Raw genomic sequence first — 20,131 nt, forward strand, 5'->3', positions numbered from 1 at the left:
ATTATATAAATAATGTAGCGCAGTTACAGAAATACACGCTCACGCACGCGAGCAAAGCGAAGCGAACGCGCGCGGCGCGCTCGAAAATGAGTCGTCCAAGCGCGGACGGTTGTAAATCTCGAGCGTTTCAAAATCGAGCGCAGCGCGACTGAAAAACAAGGAAAACGTCATTCTCTACGGCGAGAAAGTTGAATTTTCGTTTGGACTCCGCCTGTCGCAAACAAAATCAAATATATGTATATGCAAGCAATATTCAAACAGAAATTTAGCTGGGAACATGATTATTAATCGCGGAATGATTGATCGCTGAACATTTATAATATTACGTTGCATTAATAAGCCGTAATTCATTTATTCGGCTCGGTTCTCAGGCGCATTATAGCGCGTATTATGGCGCACCTTCTGCTCGTAAATTTGGCATGCAGCCCACCGCATTAACTTTAACCGTTTGGACTCAATCATCCGATTAATCTTGGCACATTCGACGGGGCATCGCGCGCTCGATATTGTAATAGAAAACGATCGACACGTTGTGCGGAAATATTACAACTGGTGGAAATGCAGGCGTGAGAGATGCGTTTGTTCTTCACATTTTTTTAATTATCGGCCGGTCGAAAACGCGTTCCGAGCCACTAATTTTGGAATGCTGACTTCGGCGACGAAGTCAGTCCGAACTCTCCGTGTTCCATTTTTAAAATAGAATTGCCATTTTACTTGGCCGGATTAAGCAGTGTTTCATTCGGCTTGCATGGGCGTGCGCATGTCATGCTCATGCACACCGCGATACCTTTTCCTCTTTTCTGACCTAATCCTGCCCGTCACCGCGGGTGGAAATCGTCCATCTATGATTTCATCGCGCGCCGACTAATACTGGATTACATAAAGTGTGCGATGATGCTCGCAAGTCGAGGAAGGCATGAGGTGTGCTTTTGAAGTATTTCCAAGCTAGGGTTCCGCTTTGGTGGCGTTTTCGACTTATTTCGGGACGGCAAATCGGGCAAAACGAATGGCATCTGCCCGTTATAACGCCGCACTAACCCAGTTTGCGTGCGTTTACCAAATAACAAGAAAGCCGCGAGAAGAAATGCAAGAATACAAACGCTCGCCTGCCCGTAGCGTTCAACTCTCGAGGAAACGTAATTCGCCGGCGGTGGCGGTTTGGACCCGCGCTATTTATACGCGTCGACTATTTAAAGCGCGCACGTTGCGTGCGCGCCGTTCGCTCGCTTGTATGTTGTGGGAAGAAGCGCTATTAATTGAGTGGATGTCAGCTCATACTCATTAACTGGGCAGGAATAACAAGAAAGCGCGGAAAATAGAATTGGGTCGCGCCGCGCGCTCGTCCGACGCCGCCACCGATTGTTCTGTGAGCGTCGTCGCGAGATTTTTTTGATTTTTGGACGCGCGCTGTCGCGTACAATACTAGCGAGAGAAAAAAAAAACAAATGGACCGCGACCAGGCAGGCGGTGCAGTTGTAAATTTCGCGTCTGCCAAGCAATTGCCAAACGCGGGCCCCGCTAGCGCCTAGCGTAAATATTTCTCGAGCAAGGTTAAACGCGGTAAATAGGAGAGCTCAATTTTCGGCTTTCGCGTAAATCTGCTCCCGATCCCGGACACGCTATTGTAAGCAACGATGATATGCCAACAATGAGATAGAATCTTGTTTCAGGGCTATGTATCAATTAGGAGCAATTTGTCTTTTGAAAATTTTGAAATAAAAAAAATGTCTCCTTTTATGAAGTAAATTCCGCTGGAAAAACTATGATATTAATATTGATATTGAAAATAGAAATGGAAATGAATGCGACGCGGCTTTTGGCAGCCGCTGGGCGAAACTGAAGCACTGGGTGAACGCACCGTGCCTACGATTCTCTATGCCCGCAACGGTGCGCCATAAAAAGTTGAACGCGCTGATCTGTTCGTGGAACGGAGAGATACAGCCGGCGGCGGCGAGATGAACAAGGCGAATGCTGCATATGGAAGACGCGGCGGCCCGGCGGCGTGGACGCAAATTCCGCCGCGCCGAGTGCCGTATGGCGGCAACAATTCAACGCCGCCGCCGCCGACAATAATAGCGCACACGCGCGCACGCCGCGCCGCGCCCGGCGCACGTACGCTGCCACACACACTCGCACGTACACGTACACGATGAGTGTGAGCACACCTCACTAACGCGCATGCATGAGTTTTCAGGCCGAAGAGAAAATCTGACCAACGGCCATGTCTTCCTTGTCTGCTCGCTTAGCCTGGTCATTCCCCAATGCCCGTGCCTAAAAAGGGAGACCGGGAGCGGTTGTAAGCGCGCTGGCGATTGGATCGGGACCAGCGCCAATCCGCGCGCGCGTACCATTTTCGGATCTGGTTGCAGACATATATAAACGGGTCCGGTGTGTACCCATCGACCAGAAGGCTTTCGAACGTAAGTTCATACAGTTAGCAGAGGTTCTCCTCTACTCACGCTATCATTTCATTTATCACAATTCACACTTTAAAACACTTGAAGCGAATTCAAATTTTTGAGCGCGGCGTTAAACAATAGTGATTCTCGAAAAGTGAAGGGGCGTTCTTGGACTAAGTGCTACCTACCACCAAGTGACTTTCGACCCTGCGACCCAGTGACCCGCCGAAGTGTGTGTGTGCGCTCCTACGCCGCGTGGCATTTGCAACCAATTTTGGATTATTGAAGAAGCACTAGTTCGATACCAAGCGAAGATCAAGCACAACTTGTTCCATTGTTGCCCTTTTGATAGTAATTTCAAGTCACTTTATTGCATGCTTTATTCAAAACAAATTGAGTCTGCACCTTACTTGGAGTCTCTTTTGCGAATCATTAGAACGCATCAAACAGTAAATTTGCTCACAAACTGATTTAACAACAGTTTGCTTGTTTTTTTGGGAAGAAAACCAAGCCAGCAAAAGGAGGAACGGAAGCTGCTTCTTCAATACGGATCGCCATTATTGGTTGCAAGTTGCCCAAGTGCATGCGCATATGCCACGTGTCCGGGACGATTAGATAATCAGCGGGTTCGTGAATGAAATCGAAAAATTAAATCAAAACGGCGTATCCATGAATGAACGGGTGTACAACGCGTTTGCCAAACGGTCGGGGACCTTAAATCGCGTTGTCCAAATTTTCCTTCGGCGATTGTGCAAATTTGGTAATCGATTGCGCAATCCCGGGACGGAGAACGCGCAGGCGCCGGGTACTCAGATGCGTTGCGTGCCAGCGTATCCTGCCTTACATGGCGCACGGCTGGGAGCGCCGCGTGCCGAACGCCTTGTGACATAAGCGGTGCTCGTTACTATTTTTAACACTTTTCCGACTCGCACGTACGACGGCCTCGGACCGATTATGCCTACAACGCGAACCGCTGAAAGTCATGATGTCGGTATGACTTAACGTGTCGTCATACTCACATTCTTTCAAATCAAATCGGAACCGGACAACCGTACGACACCCTCTGATAAGGGAGGGATTCACATCCGGTACCTACATCCGGGACAAAACACTTATGACTTAGATTTTGACTAGACACGCGTTGATCAAATATTTATTGCCCGACATTTTCGCACCGCCATTATCGCCCACCTTGAATTTATCGCTCACGCAGGTGACTAATCTGATCCGTTTGTTCTAGGAAGGCTCTAGGGCTGTTTTTACGTGTCTCGATAGCCCCGTCTCTAACTAAACCGTAAACATGCCTAAGGTAGTCAAACAAGAGGGGGATGATCCCGATCCAACCCCATACTTGTTCGTCTCGCTGGAGCAGAAGCGTATCGATCAGACCAAGCCCTACGATGCCAAGAAGTCCTGCTGGGTTCCAGATGACAAGGAGGGTTTCATCCTGGGTGAAATCAAGGGCACCAAGGGTGATCTTGTCACCGTTGGCATCAGCGCTGGCGAGGTATTATACCAAAATCAAATTCACCAATATTGCACACGCGGAAACAAGCAGATAAAATATTGGCAGCAAAAAAATATAAACAAAAAAGCAAAAAAAAAGTCGAAAATTACGTTCCGTGCGTTTGGAAAACCAGAAAATTACTCAAAATTTATTCAAAATCAAAGAGAAAATTATTAACTTTTAAAAAAAATAAGAAAAATATTAAAATTCTATTCAAAAATTTGCAAAAAGTTCAAAATTACGTTCCGTGCGTATAGCAAAAATCAAAAAAAAAAAGCAAAAATTCTTCCAAATTAAATTTTGCACTATGAAAATAACGTGCGTCCGGTGAATTTCGTGTCCTAATCATTGTTATTAAACTGAGTATAGGAGAAACACCTAAAAAAGGATCAGATATTCCAAGTGAATCCTCCGAAATTCGAAAAAGTAGAAGACATGGCGGACTTAACCTTCCTTAACGAAGCGGCCGTCCTGCACAATTTGCGCCAGCGTTATTACTGCAAACTGATTTACGTAAGTCCAGCACAATGACGGAACTAATCTCTTCCTCTCTGCGAAAAAATAGGAAAAGAACTTCAAGAAGGAACTGGTCACCCAGGTCAACCCCCCGAAATACGAAAAAGCCGAAGATATGTCCAACTTGACTTATCTTAACGACGCTTCAGTTTTGCATAACTTGAAGCAGAGATACTACCATAAGTTGATCTACGTAAGGCATTCGTGTTTTATTTTTCGTGGCGTTTTGCAAAGTTTGCGAGTTCCTGGCGAAGGTGGAACACGCCGTTCGAGCAGCGACCGTCGAAAGGAGCAAACGTATTTCCCCCAAAACACACCCAACAAGCAGAACTCTTTTGGGCCAATATAACCAATTCTCGTTTAAATTAACACCTAGTTTTAGCACTTAGTTCTAGTACCCTTGATAAGCACCAGGGCAATACCACCAGAAAGACTGGTCGCTCTACGTGCACATGTTGTGTTGTTTTGCAAAGAAAAAGCCCGTAGAACGGGCTTTGCAGAACGTTTGTTTGCTGACCAGCTCGTCGAAGACCGCTGCTAATCGTCGTTTAATGTTTACAGACCTATTCCGGTCTCTTCTGCGTCGCCATCAACCCCTACAAGCGTTTCCCCGTCTACACCAACCGTTGCGCTAAGTTGTACCGTGGTAAGAGGCGTAATGAAGTCCCACCCCACATTTTCGCCATCTCTGACGGTGCCTACGTGAACATGTTGACCAGTAAGTTACCGAAACTCCCGAGCACCATGGAATCAACGAAACTAATGCAAAATGTTTATATCTTTCTGTTCCATTTGCGCACCTTCAAATCGTCATCTCTAAACAGACCACGAAAATCAATCTATGTTGATTACGTAAGTTGATCGCCCGACGACTTGGCGCTCGTTTTACTAATATCGCTCTCTGACCCACAGTGGTGAATCTGGTGCCGGTAAGACTGAAAACACGAAGAAGGTAATTGCGTACTTCGCCACCGTCGGTGCTTCCTCGAAGAAGCCGACTGAGGAAGACAAGAAGAAGGGTTCCCTTGAAGATCAGGTCGTACAAACTAACCCGGTACTTGAAGCCTTCGGTAACGCTAAGACCGTCCGTAACGATAACTCCTCCCGTTTCGTAAGTGACTTAGAAACTTAGCGCAAAGAACAATAAACTAAACAGCACTTACCATCCTCCAGGGTAAATTCATCCGTATTCACTTCGGTCCCACTGGTAAACTTGCTGGTGCTGATATCGAAACCTGTAAGTTAAAAAAAAAACTTCTATGAAACAATTGCAACATCACTTAACATACAATTTGAAAATATTCCAGACTTGCTCGAGAAGGCTCGTGTCATCTCCCAGCAGACCCTGGAAAGATCCTACCACATCTTCTACCAGATGATGTCCGGCTCTGTCACTGGCCTGAAACGTGAGTACTCGCAGTCACTGCGCCTACCTATTTAAAAATTTCAGAGAATTTGCTGGACATTGAAAGTTGAAAGTCGGTCCTGCGATTGCGCAATCTCCTCCGCAGTCATGTTGTAAGATATTGTTAACGTCTTTTCTCTTTTTCTTCGTCGACGCTGTTCACGTATAGAAATGTGCTTGTTGAGTGACAACGTCCACGATTATTACTTCGTCGCTCAGGGCAAAATCACTATCCCCAATGTCGATGACGGCGAGGAATGCACCCTTACCGATGTAAGTGGGTGACACGGTGCTAGCGGCGACACCCACACGACACACACGAGTTTGATTTCTCTTCTAGTATTGAGAGTTTTATTTTTTTGGCGTGAAAGTAGACTAAGCGATCCCGACGATTTGCAACACGGCATCAGCGAACCCAACCATACGTGATGCTGATTGCCGGTAGGCAGTAGTGTTCAATTTGTTTTGATTTAGGCACCGAAGATGCGCGCCGGGCACGGCGATGAACGACCGTTGGAAGGCAGTGAACGACGTGGTACTAGCAACAAAATGCAACAACGGTCGCGAACAGCCGACTTTCGATATTTTGTTGTTACCTTGTTTTACCCTCACCTGAAATTGAGTTTGAAACGTGTTTGTTCTTTTCTGCTTTGTTTTTCAAACAGAACTTTGTCTGCTGTCGAACAATATTACCGATTACTACTTTGTCGCGCAAGGCAAAACCACAATTCCTAGCGTGGACGATGGAGAGGAAATGCAAATCACTGACGTAAGCCTACGAAACGGCTCTACCGATGCAATTTCTCATCTGTAACTTTGTATTGTGTTTGATGTTTCTTTCTCACCGTGTTCTTGATAATCTTTAATCTCTCTTAGCACTTCGCAGCTGGCTCCAGCAATGTTGACACCTAATGATTAAGCCGCGCCACACGTCACGCAAATCGTGTCCGGTCACTTTGACTTCACACGTAAATGTACATCCAAAATCAAAACTTGTTTTCCATTTCTATATCTGTGATAGAGTTGTGCTTGCTCAGCAATCGCGTATCCGATTATCCCTACATTTGCCAAGGGAAAACGCGTATACCGGGCATCAATGACTCGGACGAAGGAGAGCTCACCGATGTAAGCACTCGATGGTAAAACGGTTGACCCACACCCCCTTTTCGTTTTGGAACTTAACGGAACCTGACTCCCTGCTAATCAAGTCAGGGAGCGTGCGCGTTTTTTTATTTTTGCAAAGATCTGCCTCCATCAACTTGTACAAATCTGTATAAATCTGTATATAGGAATCAAAACTTTGATTTTGGATGATTGCTTAGCGTGATTTTTGCTCAAGTGCTCGCTCCCTGTTTGCGCCAAAACGACGCACTCTTGCACATGACTCAAACCTACGAAAAACTGCTCTGGGTAGAACTTGTATATTATCAAAATCTCATCAACGTTCAGCTGCATAACTCCGTTACCCTACCCGTACCTTCTGTTAACACCCCATACTCAAAAACGCTAATTAATGCTTTGAAATATTCTTCTTTTAGCAATGTGCCTACTCTCAAACAATATCTATGACTATTTCTTCGTCTCCCAGGGCAAAGTAACAATTCCCAATGTAGATGACGCCGAGGAATTGTTACTGACTGATGTAAGTCACACAGACCCCCCAAAATCAATTACACATTCAGAATTGAAGATCAAGTCAAAATTTCGAATTTTAAATCAATCCTCAGACTGATAACAGATAGCTTGTCCCCCGTGTTACTTTGGACTCATATGTACATTGTTGTTGGTAAGTTGTACATACCGTGAAGGATGAACGTCTGCACTAATTCTGTATATTAGTTGCGTTCGTTCAGGAAGACGAGCTTTGAGCACACCAAAATCACAAAACGCTTTGTAAAATGGCATGAACTGCTTGTTGGCAAAATCAGAACCTAACGCTATTCTCAAAAGCTCACGTACGAGATTACTAAAACCACGATGGAAACACACATTACACTCATTCTCATCACGTAAAACGCTTACGCCGACTCACGACTCATCGACCCAGTATTAATCTAATGTTTCTCCGACGTGCAGCAAGCCTTCGACGTCCTGGGTTTCACCCAGCAGGAGAAGGACGACATCTACAAGATCACTGCCGCTGTCATGCATATGGGTTGCATGAAGTTCAAGCAGAGGGGTCGCGAAGAACAGGCTGAAGCTGACGGTACCGAGGTACTTACAAAAATCCCACCTGGATATCAAGGGTGCCATTTACTAATTTGCTCTCTTTACTCTTCTGAACATCATAGGAAGGTGACCGTGTTGCTAAGCTTTTGGGTATTGAGACCGCCGGTCTTTACACTGCTCTAGTCAAGCCCAGAATCAAGGTCGGTAACGAATTCGTCACCCAGGGCCGTAATGTCAACCAGGTATCCTACTCCGTGGGTGCCATGTCTAAGGCCATGTTCGACAGGCTGTTCAAATTCTTGGTCAAGAAGTGTAACGAAACCTTGGACACCAAGCAAAAGAGACAGCACTTCATTGGTGTACTGGATATTGCTGGTTTCGAAATTTTCGACGTAAGTTCTTCAACACTCTAGAAACAAATGAGAAGTTTCTTTCAGCATTCCAAGGATCTTCCAATAGTAGTTTTAGTCTTAGATAGTTTCGTATTCCAGCACTAACTTAATGTATTATATTATAGTATAACGGCTTCGAGCAGCTTTGCATTAACTTCACTAATGAAAAGCTTCAGCAGTTCTTCAACCATCACATGTTCGTCTTAGAACAGGAGGAATATGCCAAGGAGGGCATCGTATGGGCGTTCATTGACTTCGGCATGGACTTGCTAGCTTGCATTGATCTTATTGAAAAGGTGCTTTCATCCCACCTGCCCCCCAAATCCTCTGACACGAACTCTACACTTGCAAAACTCACACGCTGTGCAAATAATCAAAGATAGGACTAGATGCGTAAGACTAACATCGACGACGTCTGTTGGTATTCCGTGCCACGATGGGTACTGTAACCATCTGTCTCCTGTATCTCTAGTACAACGGTTTCGAGCAGCTTTGCATTAACTTCACCAACGAAAAGTTGCAACAGTTCTTTAACCACCACATGTTCGTACTTGAACAAGAAGAATACGCTAAGGAAGGCATCCAGTGGGCCTTCATCGATTTCGGTATGGACTTGTTGGCCTGTATCGAGTTGATTGAGAAGGTAATTACAGGTCTTCACCATCGGACACGACGCAATCTTCAATTCCTTCGAGGTGCAACGCTGGCTATATGTGTCTATTGTCTCTGTCTCTTGTGATCGTCCAATGTCTTTGTGTTTCAATGTGATCGTCTTAGTTTAACAGTTCTATATGTTATGTATACTTGTATTTAGATAGTCAGCGCAGAGTGGAACATTGCGACTGCTAAAAGTATCGTACTTGCCATCCAGTAAACTTATAGTACCTTACGAAAAGGGGCCGATTATCGAGACGAATTTGCCTTTTTTCTTCCCACGTGTGTAATTGTGCTCGTCTTTTTGTTTTTCATGTACATGTAGTTTAATGGTTTCGAACAACTGTGCATCAACTTTACGAACGAAAAGTTGCAACAATTCTTTAACCATCACATGTTCGTACTCGAACAAGAAGAATACCAACGTGAAGGTATCGAATGGGCCTTCATCGATTTTGGCATGGATTTGCTAGCTTGTATTGAATTGATTGAGAAGGTAATTTGTCCGTTTTGTGTGAGAATCTGCAAACGATTGGCGAACCAAATCGAATCTAAACGCAGCTTCTCGTCGTTTTCTTTGGAGCTTAGCGCAGTGCTTCCAATTCCCGATGGGGGAATGCTCTCGACCATAACCAGTTCTTCGCAAACAACAAATCAATGTGCTTTCAATGTGCTGAAACTCACCACCGCTTACAGACGTGTGTCACTTTCTTCGGTTTACTTACTAACTTTCAGTATAACGACTTCAATCAACTGTGCATCAACTACGCGAACGAAAAGATGCAGCAGTTTTTCAACCATCACATGTTTATCATGGAGCAGGAGGAGTACGAGCGCGAGGGCATCACCTGGACGTTTATCGATTTCGGCATGGATTTGCAACCGACGATCGATCTGATCGAGAAGGTACCCGCTGTAGGGTAATCCGCGTAGCAGTCACCGAACGCAACTAGTTAATGCACAGTTTTTTGTAAGCACTGATACTTTGCGCATATGCTATGTATGCTAGAAGCATATGAAAAAAAGGCACCCGGAAGGTATTGTAGGACTTGTCTTACGATTCACTACACGTTCCTCACCGTCAACTACACCCGACTCTGCACCACGTGGACTCCAAAGATTAACTCTTCATCTTTCTCAATTTAGCCCATGGGTATCTTGTCCATCCTTGAAGAAGAGTCTATGTTCCCCAAGGCTACTGACAAGACCTTTGAAGAAAAGTTGAACAACAACCACTTGGGCAAGTCTGGTAACTTCTTGAAGCCCAAACCACCAAAGCCTGGCTGCCAAGCTGCTCACTTCGCCATTGGCCATTATGCCGGCAACGTAAGTTACCATCCCAAAACTGACACTTCTACAGATTCTAATTGCAACTCTGGTACTAAAACAGGTCGGCTACAACATCACTGGCTGGTTGGAGAAGAACAAGGATCCCTTGAACGACACTGTTGTCGACTTGTACAAGAAGGGTACCAACAAACTGTTGTGCGAGATCTTCGCTGATCACCCTGGCCAGTCCGGTGGTGCCGGTGCTGATGCTGGCGGCAAAGGTAACACCCCATTCAGATCACCTCATGTGGAAACACTTATCTTATATCAAGTTGATCACATGACTCATTCTATTTTACATCCAACCAGGTGCTAAGAGAACTAAGGGTTCAGCCTTCCAAACTGTGTCAAGTTTATACAAAGTAATCCTTACAAAAGTTTGCTTGTGTACTGGGACTAGCAGCAAATTTACCCTTAAACCCACATATCCTTTCGGCATTATATGCAATACGCTCCCCATTGTAGATGTTCTCCTCGAAGACCTACCATCCTGTGGCATTAATGTACTTGCGCTCATTGTTAAGCTTTCTTTCTTATATTTGTTGAATAGGTGGTCGTGGTAAGAAGGGTGGTGGCTTCGCCACTGTATCTTCTTCCTACAAGGTAGGTTTGAGCAATGCTTGACCGAATGTTACGCGTGAAATCACACCAATGATACTTATACAGATATCATCGTTACAACCGTTTATATTCACCATTTAATCTAGACAGCAATCTAGAGAATGATCACTGAATGACCGGACACCAACCTCCTCCAAATAGCCGAAAAAGGGGCCTAGAACGGCACCGGCTAGTTCACTTGTATTGAAACTACATTCTACTTCAAAGCATGTAAAATTCAACCACCAACTTGGGACTCAATAAGCAAATACGCTTCCCATAATCATTATCAAAGTCACGCTGACACATATTTCGAGAAAAAAAGACAAATTCTTTAAATCACAAAAACAAACAACCACCTTGGGACAATGTTAGGGTTGTTTTCATTAACCGAACATTTCTTAGAGCTAAAACGAGCTTATTTCGAACCCCTGCTTGGGGTCTCCTTGTTGATGCATTAGGGAGACCCGTGTGTTTGTATTTATTAACCCCGTAACGTTTGTGTTTCTTTGTGCCACGGAAGATATGTGAAGAAAAAGTACTAATGTAATGCTTGGCGCTATAGGAACAATTGAACAACTTGATGACCACCCTGAAGTCTACTCAACCTCACTTCGTCCGTTGCATCATCCCCAACGAATTGAAACAGCCAGGTTTGTAACACTTACCACTTGGGTAAATTTGAACGCTCGACTCATGTTGGACTTTTGTTACTTACAGGTGTCATCGACTCCCATCTTGTCATGCACCAGCTTACTTGCAACGGTGTACTTGAAGGTATCCGTATTTGCCGTAAAGGTTTCCCCAACAGGATGGTCTACCCTGACTTCAAGCTCCGGTGAGTTAATAAACACATTCAAAGACATTCAAATTTCAATATCTACATTATGATGGAAGGGACTCAATACTTTATTAATTCATTATTCAAACTCTTTGATACTTAAACATTTTTCAACGCCGGTAGTTACATGATCTTAGCACCTGCTACAATGGCCAAAGAGAAAGATCCCAAAGAAGCCGCCAGAAAGTGTCTGGAAGAAGTAAAGTTAGATCCTGACAGCTATCGTGTCGGACACACAAAGGCAAGGGTTCACGTCAACCCTAGTGCTCGTCTTTTTTATGAATTCATAGTACACCCCCAGCCCTTTGAACATTTGTCTAAAGTTGAACATGTCTTTGCCCCGTAGCATGATATAGCAAGCCCCCAATGTCTCGTTGTCACTTATTTTGATATACACCCGCACACTCTACCACCGAAGCAATTGTGAAGCATCTTGGAATCACTGTAGTTGTGATGTCGAACACCCCTTTGATTAATGTTGTGTTGTCTAGTTACAAAATCTTGAACCCCGCCGCTGTTGCCAAAGAATCCGATGAAAAGAAATGTGCCGCGCACATTTTGGACAACACCGGTTTGGACCCCGAAAACTACCGCTTGGGTCACACCAAGGCATGTTCCCCGTATAAATTAGTCTGAACATTTTGTTTTTGCTTTTTGGAAGCGAGGAAATTAGCGAGAGTCCATAGTTTGTTCACAGCCGCATCCTAGACATTGCGGCTCCTACTTGAAATACTCGATCACAGTCAAAACCCATGTTGAACCATGAATTGTGATTAACCACTTGTTTTTTTCTTTCTAAAACATTTTGTATGCGTCGTCCTCGGAGAGACCAGAGTCGACCGTTACAAATAACCCCATAGTCCTAGTGTGATTTTTTCTAACTTAACACGATTTGCTCGATTTGCCATGCAAACAGATACAAAATTCTGGCAGCGAGTAAAATCAAGGAGGGTATGGCACCCGAAAAGATTGCACAAATTATCTTGGAAGAGGTACAACTAGACCCAGAGCAATACCGCATGGGTAAAACCAAGGTACATGAATAACCCACTATCTACGACTTGAACACGCGCAAGTCGCCGTTGCTTCAAACTTTATGTTTACCCCCTTAGCAGCAAAATAATCACAAACCCAAGCCAACGCTTCCACCCTCTCGTTGTTGTTCATTGCTAACGACCGATTGCATGTTCGCTCAGTGTTCCACGTACAACTACGCACACCGTTACTAATGATGCCTTGCAAACGTGTAGGTATTCTTCCGCGCCGGTATCCTGGGTCAGATGGAAGAATTGCGTGACGACAGGTTGGGCAAGATCGTAACCTGGATGCAATCCTGGGTCCGAGGTTACCTCTCCAGGAAGGAATTCAAGAAGCTGCAAGAACAGCGTATTGCTCTCCAAGTCTGCCAGAGGAACTTGCGCAAATACCTCAAGCTCCGCACCTGGCCATGGTACAAATTGTGGCAGAAGGTCAAGCCCCTCCTCAACGTCACCCGCATCGAGGATGAGATTGCCGTAAGTGGTCATTGACGAAACTCGCGTTTTGACGCAACCAAAATGGAACGCGTGCGAACGCGGAATTCTCAATTTAGCCCACTTCGAATAAATTCGATATCGTTTTAATACTATAAATATCGCGTACATCAACATCGTCATCGACACAAGATCGGCCTGGATGCAACACCTGTCCGCGCGCGTCGATCGGAGATACCTTAGCGGCTGAGTAATCGCCACTGCTGCGCGATCTAGATCGTTATATTTATTTTTGAAAAATGTCAATTTACATGCTTGGTCATCATCACGATCTCCCACTTTGGGTGATCTGCTTCCAAAATATTCATGCATGGGGCATTCAATCGCCATCATTCATCCGGATTTATAAATAAATTAGTTTTGATGTTCCTTCCTCGCGTCGACGCTGGACTTGGAGCATCGATCGACATCGGTTCGAAGATGTTCAGTTCGCATCTCAAGTTGGTCGCATCCGCAACACTTAGGCGTTCGCGTTTGACTCTTGCTCATTGATCACTTCGAATCAAATCAAATCAAATCAAATCGAATCGAATCAAATACGATCGAATCAAATCAAAATTTCTACGAATATTAAAACGAATCGAACTTATTACAAGTGAACTGGGAATTTTAAAATTGCGACGCGAGTTTTAATTCCGAATCGAATAATCATGGTTGACATGGACTACATTGATCCAAACGATACCTTACAGAAACTTGAAGAGAAGGCACAGAAGGCCACCGAAGCTTTGGAACGCGAAGTTAAGGCCAAGAAGGAACTGGAAGGCCTCTACGCCAAGCTCCTCGCCGAAAAGACTGACCTCCTGGGTATGCTGGAAGGCGAGAAGGGCTCCCTCTCCGAATACCAAGAGAAGTCCAACAAATTGGCTGCCCAGAAGAGCGATCTTGAATCCCAACTCCAGGTAAGCGATCGATTCCCATTCATGGCGAATCACTAAGCGAAATTACGAAATGCGCTCAGTGAGCCGCAAAAACAAACAAATCGCGAAAAATAAGTCATGTTTATTTGGAATATACACGGCCTATCTTACGAGATGTGAAACGATGTGTAAATCTGTGTTTTTTCTCGATTGGATGTACATCAGAATCCGGCGTTGGATATTTTCGTACTATCTAATGACAGATTTATGCAGCGCTAATTGGAAACCGGCCAAAAAGATATTTTCAAATTAATGAGCCGGCCGCGATTATAAAAATAAATACGAAATGTTTGATGATGACCCATCTTACAGGAAACCCAAGACCGCTTGAGCCAGGAAGAAGATTCCCGCAACCAGCTCTTCCAACAGAAGAAGAAATTGGAGCAGGAAATCTCTGGCTACAAGAAGGACATCGAAGATCTCGAATTGAGCGTCCAGAAGTCCGAACAAGATAAGGCCACCAAAGACCACCAGATCCGCAACTTGAACGACGAGATCGCCCACCAGGATGAGCTCATCAACAAGCTCAACAAGGAGAAGAAGATGGCCGGTGAAAACAACCAGAAGGTGTCCGAGGAACTCCAGGCCGCCGAAGACAAAGTCAACCACTTGAACAAGGTGAAAGCCAAGTTGGAACAAACCTTGGACGAATTGGAAGACTCCCTGGAACGCGAGAAGAAGCTCCGCGGTGATGTTGAGAAGTCCAAGAGGAAGGTTGAAGGTGACCTGAAACTTACCCAGGAAGCCGTCGCCGACTTGGAACGCAACAAGAAGGAATTGGAACAGACCATCCAGCGCAAGGACAAGGAAATCTCCTCCCTGACCGCCAAGTTGGAAGACGAACAGTCCGTTGTTGGCAAGCTCCAGAAACAGATCAAGGAACTCCAGGCCCGCATCGAAGAATTGGAAGAAGAGGTTGAGGCCGAGCGTCAAGCCCGCGCCAAGGCCGAGAAACAGCGCGCTGACCTGAGCCGCGAACTCGAGGAATTGGGTGAGCGTCTTGAGGAAGCCGGTGGTGCTACCTCCGCCCAGATTGAGCTCAACAAGAAGAGGGAAGCTGAGTTGGCCAAGCTCCGCCGCGACTTGGAAGAATCCAACATCCAGCATGAAGGTACCTTGGCTAACTTGCGCAAGAAGCACAACGATGCCGTCTCTGAAATGGGTGAACAGATTGACCAACTCAACAAGCTGAAGGCTAAGTAAGTATTCGACGACTAACCACGCTCAAGAATCCGATGCTTATTTACCGCTTTACTTCTGCTTTTCATCAAAAAAGGGCCGAAAGAGACCGCGCTAGTATTTACGTTGAGCTGCAACAGACTCGCGGCGCGGTCGAGGCCGTTGGTCGCGAAAAGGTACACCAGTGGAGTTAGTTTGCCACCCAGATTGTACCTGTGAATGAACCGCATGCACTTGCAATTCTCCTGCATTCTGTCCATGTTAATCGATTGTATGCAACATGTTTGTTAATTGTTTCTTTCTTGTATTCTATAATTTAGGGCTGAAAAGGAAAAGTCTCAATACTTCGGTGAACTCAATGACATGCGCGCTTCCGTCGATCACTTGGCTAACGAAAAGGTACACAATTTGGCACCGGCCGAAATGATATTTTCAGCGCTTCAGCTAGCTTTTTATACAGACGATAATCACAGCTAAGTGCAACGCAACATCAGATGTGTGTTCTCATAAAAGTTTGACCGATTGCAGCTAACGATGTTATGCTTTGTGGAGTGTCACTGCCGACCTGATACGTCGCCATACTAATGTTGTTACTTATGTGTTTACCAGGCTGCCTGTGAAAAGATCTCCAAGCAATTGCAACAACAGTTGAACGATGTCCAGAGCAAACTCGATGAAACCAACCGCACCTTGAACGACTTCGATGCCGCCAAGAAGAAGCTTTCCATTGAAAACTCCGACTTGCTCCGCCAGTTGGAGGAAGCCGAATCCCAGGTGTCGCAGTTGAGCAAGATCAAGGTATCCCTGACCACCCAATTGGAAGACACCAAGAGGTTGGCCGATGAGGAAGCCCGCGAACGCGCCACTCTTTTGGGCAAGTTCCGCAACCTGGAACACGACTTGGACAACATCCGCGAACAAGTCGAGGAGGAAGCCGAGGCCAAGGCTGACATTCAGAGGCAGTTGAGCAAGGCTAACGCCGAATCTCAATTGTGGAGGTCCAAGTACGAATCCGAAGGTGTTGCCCGCTCCGAGGAATTGGAAGAGGCCAAGAGGAAGTTGCAAGCCCGCCTTGCTGAAGCCGAGGAAACCATCGAATCCCTCAACCAGAAGGTCGTCGCTTTGGAGAAGACCAAGCAGCGCCTGTCCACCGAAGTCGAAGACTTGCAACTGGAAGTCGACCGTGCCACCGCTATTGCCAACGCCGCCGAGAAGAAGCAGAAGGCATTCGACAAGATCATTGGCGAATGGAAGCTGAAGGTTGATGACTTGGCTGCTGAATTGGACGCCAGCCAGAAGGAATGCCGCAACTACTCCACCGAATTGTTCAGACTTAAGGGCGCTTACGAAGAAGGCCAGGAACAATTGGAAGCCGTCCGCCGTGAGAACAAGAACTTGGCTGATGAAGTCAAGGACTTGCTCGACCAAATCGGTGAGGGTGGCCGCAACATCCATGAAATCGAGAAGGCCAGGAAGCGCTTGGAAGCCGAGAAGGACGAGCTCCAGGCTGCTTTAGAAGAAGCTGAAGCTGCCTTGGAACAGGAAGAAAACAAGGTTCTCCGCAGCCAGTTGGAACTGTCCCAGGTCCGCCAGGAAATCGACCGCCGCATCCAGGAGAAGGAAGAAGAATTCGAAAACACCCGCAAGAACCACCAACGCGCCTTGGACTCCATGCAAGCTTCCCTGGAAGCCGAAGCCAAGGGTAAGGCTGAAGCTCTCCGCATGAAGAAGAAGCTTGAAGCTGATGTCAACGAACTTGAAATCGCTCTTGACCACGCCAACAAGGTAAGGCTACAAGGTGGTTGTTTCGGGTGCACAGATTTTATTACACTTGCAATGATTACAGGCTAACGCCGAGGCCCAGAAGACCATCAAGCGTTACCAGCAACAGCTCAAGGACACCCAGACCGCTTTGGAAGAGGAACACCGTGCCCGCGACGAGGCCCGCGAAGCCCTTGGCATCTCGGAACGTCGTGCCAACGCTCTCCAGAACGAATTGGAAGAATCCCGCACCCTGTTGGAACAGGCCGACCGCGCTCGCCGCCAGGCCGAACAGGAATTGGGCGATGCTCACGAACAGTTGAACGACCTCTCTGCCCAGAACTCTTCCATCTCTGCCGCCAAGAGGAAACTGGAGGCCGAGCTCCAGACCCTCCACTCCGACCTGGACGAGCTCCTCAACGAAGCCAAGAACTCCGAAGAGAAGGCTAAGAAGGCCATGGTTGACGCCGCTCGTCTCGCCGATGAGCTCCGCGCCGAACAAGACCACGCCCAGACCCAGGAGAAACTCCGCAAGGCTCTTGAGACCCAGATCAAGGACCTCCAAGTCCGCTTGGATGAAGCCGAAGCCAACGCCCTCAAGGGAGGCAAGAAGGCCATCGCCAAGTTGGAACAGCGCGTCCGCGAATTGGAGAACGAATTGGACGGCGAACAGAGGAGACACGCCGATGCCCAGAAGAACCTCAGGAAGTCCGAGCGTCGCATCAAGGAGTTGAGCTTCCAGGCTGAGGAGGACCGCAAGAACCACGAACGCATGCAGGACCTCGTCGACAAACTCCAACAGAAGATCAAGACCTACAAGAGGCAGATCGAGGAAGCCGAAGAGATCGCCGCCCTCAACTTGGCCAAGTTCCGCAAGGCCCAGCAGGAGTTGGAAGAAGCCGAAGAACGCGCCGACCTCGCCGAACAAGCCATCTCCAAGTTCCGCGCGAAGGGACGTGCCGGTTCCCAAGCCAGAGCAGGCAGCCCTGTGGTGAGTATTGACTCTAGCACACCTTCAACATCACACCATCCTACTACCCCCACTCCCAGCTAACACCAATTGCTCATATGATACATTTAACAAGCCTGCCCTGTCCACACATGGATTCATGATGTCTCATCATCGCCTCTTCTCTTTATTTTTTATAGCAACGCAAGCCTTTGTCGGCGTTAGAGTAACAACTTTCAAAGATCAGTAAGTGAGGGTTTGCTAAAAGAACATCCCCTCGTTTGTGCTGTCAGACGCCACAATAATTCAATGAAGTGAAACACGTTTAACACGGATGTTTTTGAAATTAATTGTTTTGTAATATTTACCGAGAGAGCGTTTACTTTCTTTAATTTTTGTTCTGCTCAAACGTTACCGTTTGAGAAACTAGCTGGAAGGACGCTAGTGTGATAGTTCACGTGAAGTCGTATGGCAGTCGTGTCATATCTACCCGTTGGTTTTTTTCTTTCTTTTTCTTGTACCCTGTGACGGCTTTCACTCGGCCCAGGGCGACACGATCTCGACTAATGTGCGCTTTATTTTTACAGCCACGATCCCGCCCACACATGGACGGCATGACCTTTCCACCCAGGTTCGACCTTGCCCCTGAAATGGACATGTAAAGAGTAACACCAATGCGCCGTGTTAACAGCATTCTATCAGTCACTAAAATCAAGCCAAACCAAATTCTATGTATTATAATTTATTAATGGATATCTGAAATAGTACGCCAGCTAAAATTTGATTAACACGCGCACGACAGGTTCATTTTTGCGGCGCAAGAAATGCAAAATAAATCAAACAAAGCAAATTTCTTTTTTCTATTTCTCATTTTTGAATTTAATTATTATTAATTATAATTTTATTTTATTCATTCGTTATTTGGTTAAATCGGTTTTTCCTTTATTCGGCCATCACAAAACTATTAATCGTTGTACATTAATTTATAATTAATATTAATTAATTGATTATTATTCCGAACGCCATATATTGACAAAACGCGAGAGTAGTAAAGATCCAAAAGCGCGCACGTAACTTTCGGCCTCCGCCGCCCGACGATGTTCGAAGCGGGCTGACCCGCGGAGGGCCGGTACCACTAATCGAAAGAGACACGTACCCACCACCCATAGCAATATGACCGAGCGACCGGACTTCGCGGAAATGCGCGACTACGCCAGCGCGGGCACGCGCGCCGAAAGCTACTTGCTGCCAAAGAACAACCGAATAGAACGAATGTGATCGATGTAACAAGATTGTAATCAATTAACAACGAACAATTACAAATTCATAATAATGCCATTTCTATTCTATCTACTATTATCCTAGAATTACGTTATAGTTATATGTGTGACAGAAATGTATATGGCTTAAGTTTACAAATAAAAACAAGTTATATCTCGTTTAAAATAAACTTTGCTCTTATTCCTCACCGCCCAGCATACCACCACATTTCAGATGGCCATCGGGAATCAAAATTCAACTCCCAAATAAAAAATATTCAAACCAAATCAAACCAAGCCAGTATACATCCATTTTCTAATTAGAAACTGTCTAACATAAACAACACGAATGTCCCAGGTCAGGGGAAGATGTCGCTACAGTTGAATAAACTTTCCCAAAACAAATTTCGAAAATTCCAAGTAACCTAGGCTACCAAATGACTGACACCCACCAAAAATTCAGTTTTTTTTTCAAAAACGATCACGCGAGCATGTGAATAAATCTTTTTGGGAGAACATTTCATGGGTCCATTTGTGTGTTGAATTCGTATTACAGTCCATATCACGAGAACACAAGTCCTTACAGTATCATATATTCAAACATATGATGGAAACCGTACGCCTAGAAAGCGGCTTGCTGGGAATGGTGGTATTCGGAGTGCTGGCGACTATACTCTCCCCGTTCATTATAATAATTATCATGATGCAAAGCGCAGTCA

At 45.8% G+C, this 20,131-nt stretch overlaps 1 protein-coding gene across 15 annotated transcripts; it reads left to right on the plus strand.

The window, feature by feature from the left end:
* Positions 1–2,278: 2,278 nt before the first annotated feature.
* Mhc (myosin heavy chain) lies at positions 2,279–19,603 on the plus strand. 15 transcript variants are annotated; one of them, XM_065308931.1, is made up of 26 exons: positions 2,287–2,420; positions 3,644–3,906; positions 4,472–4,615; positions 4,984–5,140; positions 5,247–5,274; positions 5,335–5,533; positions 5,596–5,659; positions 5,730–5,828; positions 5,997–6,100; positions 7,904–8,041; positions 8,119–8,388; positions 8,861–9,031; positions 10,189–10,368; positions 10,433–10,592; positions 10,922–10,974; positions 11,537–11,624; positions 11,692–11,809; positions 12,304–12,421; positions 13,063–13,326; positions 14,037–14,246; positions 14,577–15,463; positions 15,764–15,842; positions 16,053–17,228; positions 17,290–18,195; positions 18,354–18,399; positions 18,741–19,603. In XM_065308931.1, exons 2-25 carry the CDS (start codon positions 3,700–3,702, stop codon positions 18,381–18,383), a joined length of 5,850 nt encoding a protein of 1,949 aa, XP_065165003.1. In that variant the 5' UTR covers positions 2,287–2,420; positions 3,644–3,699; the 3' UTR covers positions 18,384–18,399; positions 18,741–19,603. The 15 variants fall into 15 exon arrangements, with proteins under 15 accessions (XP_065164973.1, XP_065164998.1, XP_065164979.1 ...); XM_065308901.1 differs by lacking the exons at positions 4,472–4,615; positions 18,354–18,399 and adding an exon at positions 4,276–4,419 and having other exon boundaries at positions 2,279–2,420; XM_065308926.1 differs by lacking the exons at positions 4,472–4,615; positions 5,997–6,100; positions 18,354–18,399 and adding exons at positions 4,276–4,419; positions 6,493–6,596 and having other exon boundaries at positions 2,279–2,420.
* The last annotated feature ends 528 nt before the right edge of the window (positions 19,604–20,131 follow it).

The sequence above is a fragment of the Atheta coriaria genome, unplaced genomic scaffold (assembly GCF_025399875.1).
Source record: "Atheta coriaria isolate IRGN ID8LTWV9N9 unplaced genomic scaffold, Caltech_Dcor_3.1 hic_scaffold_1_pilon, whole genome shotgun sequence".
NCBI lineage: Eukaryota > Metazoa > Arthropoda > Insecta > Coleoptera > Staphylinidae > Dalotia > Dalotia coriaria.

Bases quoted from the DNA above. Each gene is read 5' to 3' on its own strand.
- Mhc (XM_065308901.1), top strand. From the start codon at position 3,700: ATGCCTAAGGTAGTCAAACAAGAGGGGGATGATCCCGATCCAACCCCA. The intron at 3,907-4,275 runs GTATTATACCAA...AACTGAGTATAG, and splicing joins TTGGCATCAGCGCTGGCGAG to GAGAAACACCTAAAAAAGGA. The intron at 13,327-14,036 runs GTAAGTGGTCAT...GATACCTTACAG, and splicing joins GCATCGAGGATGAGATTGCC to AAACTTGAAGAGAAGGCACA.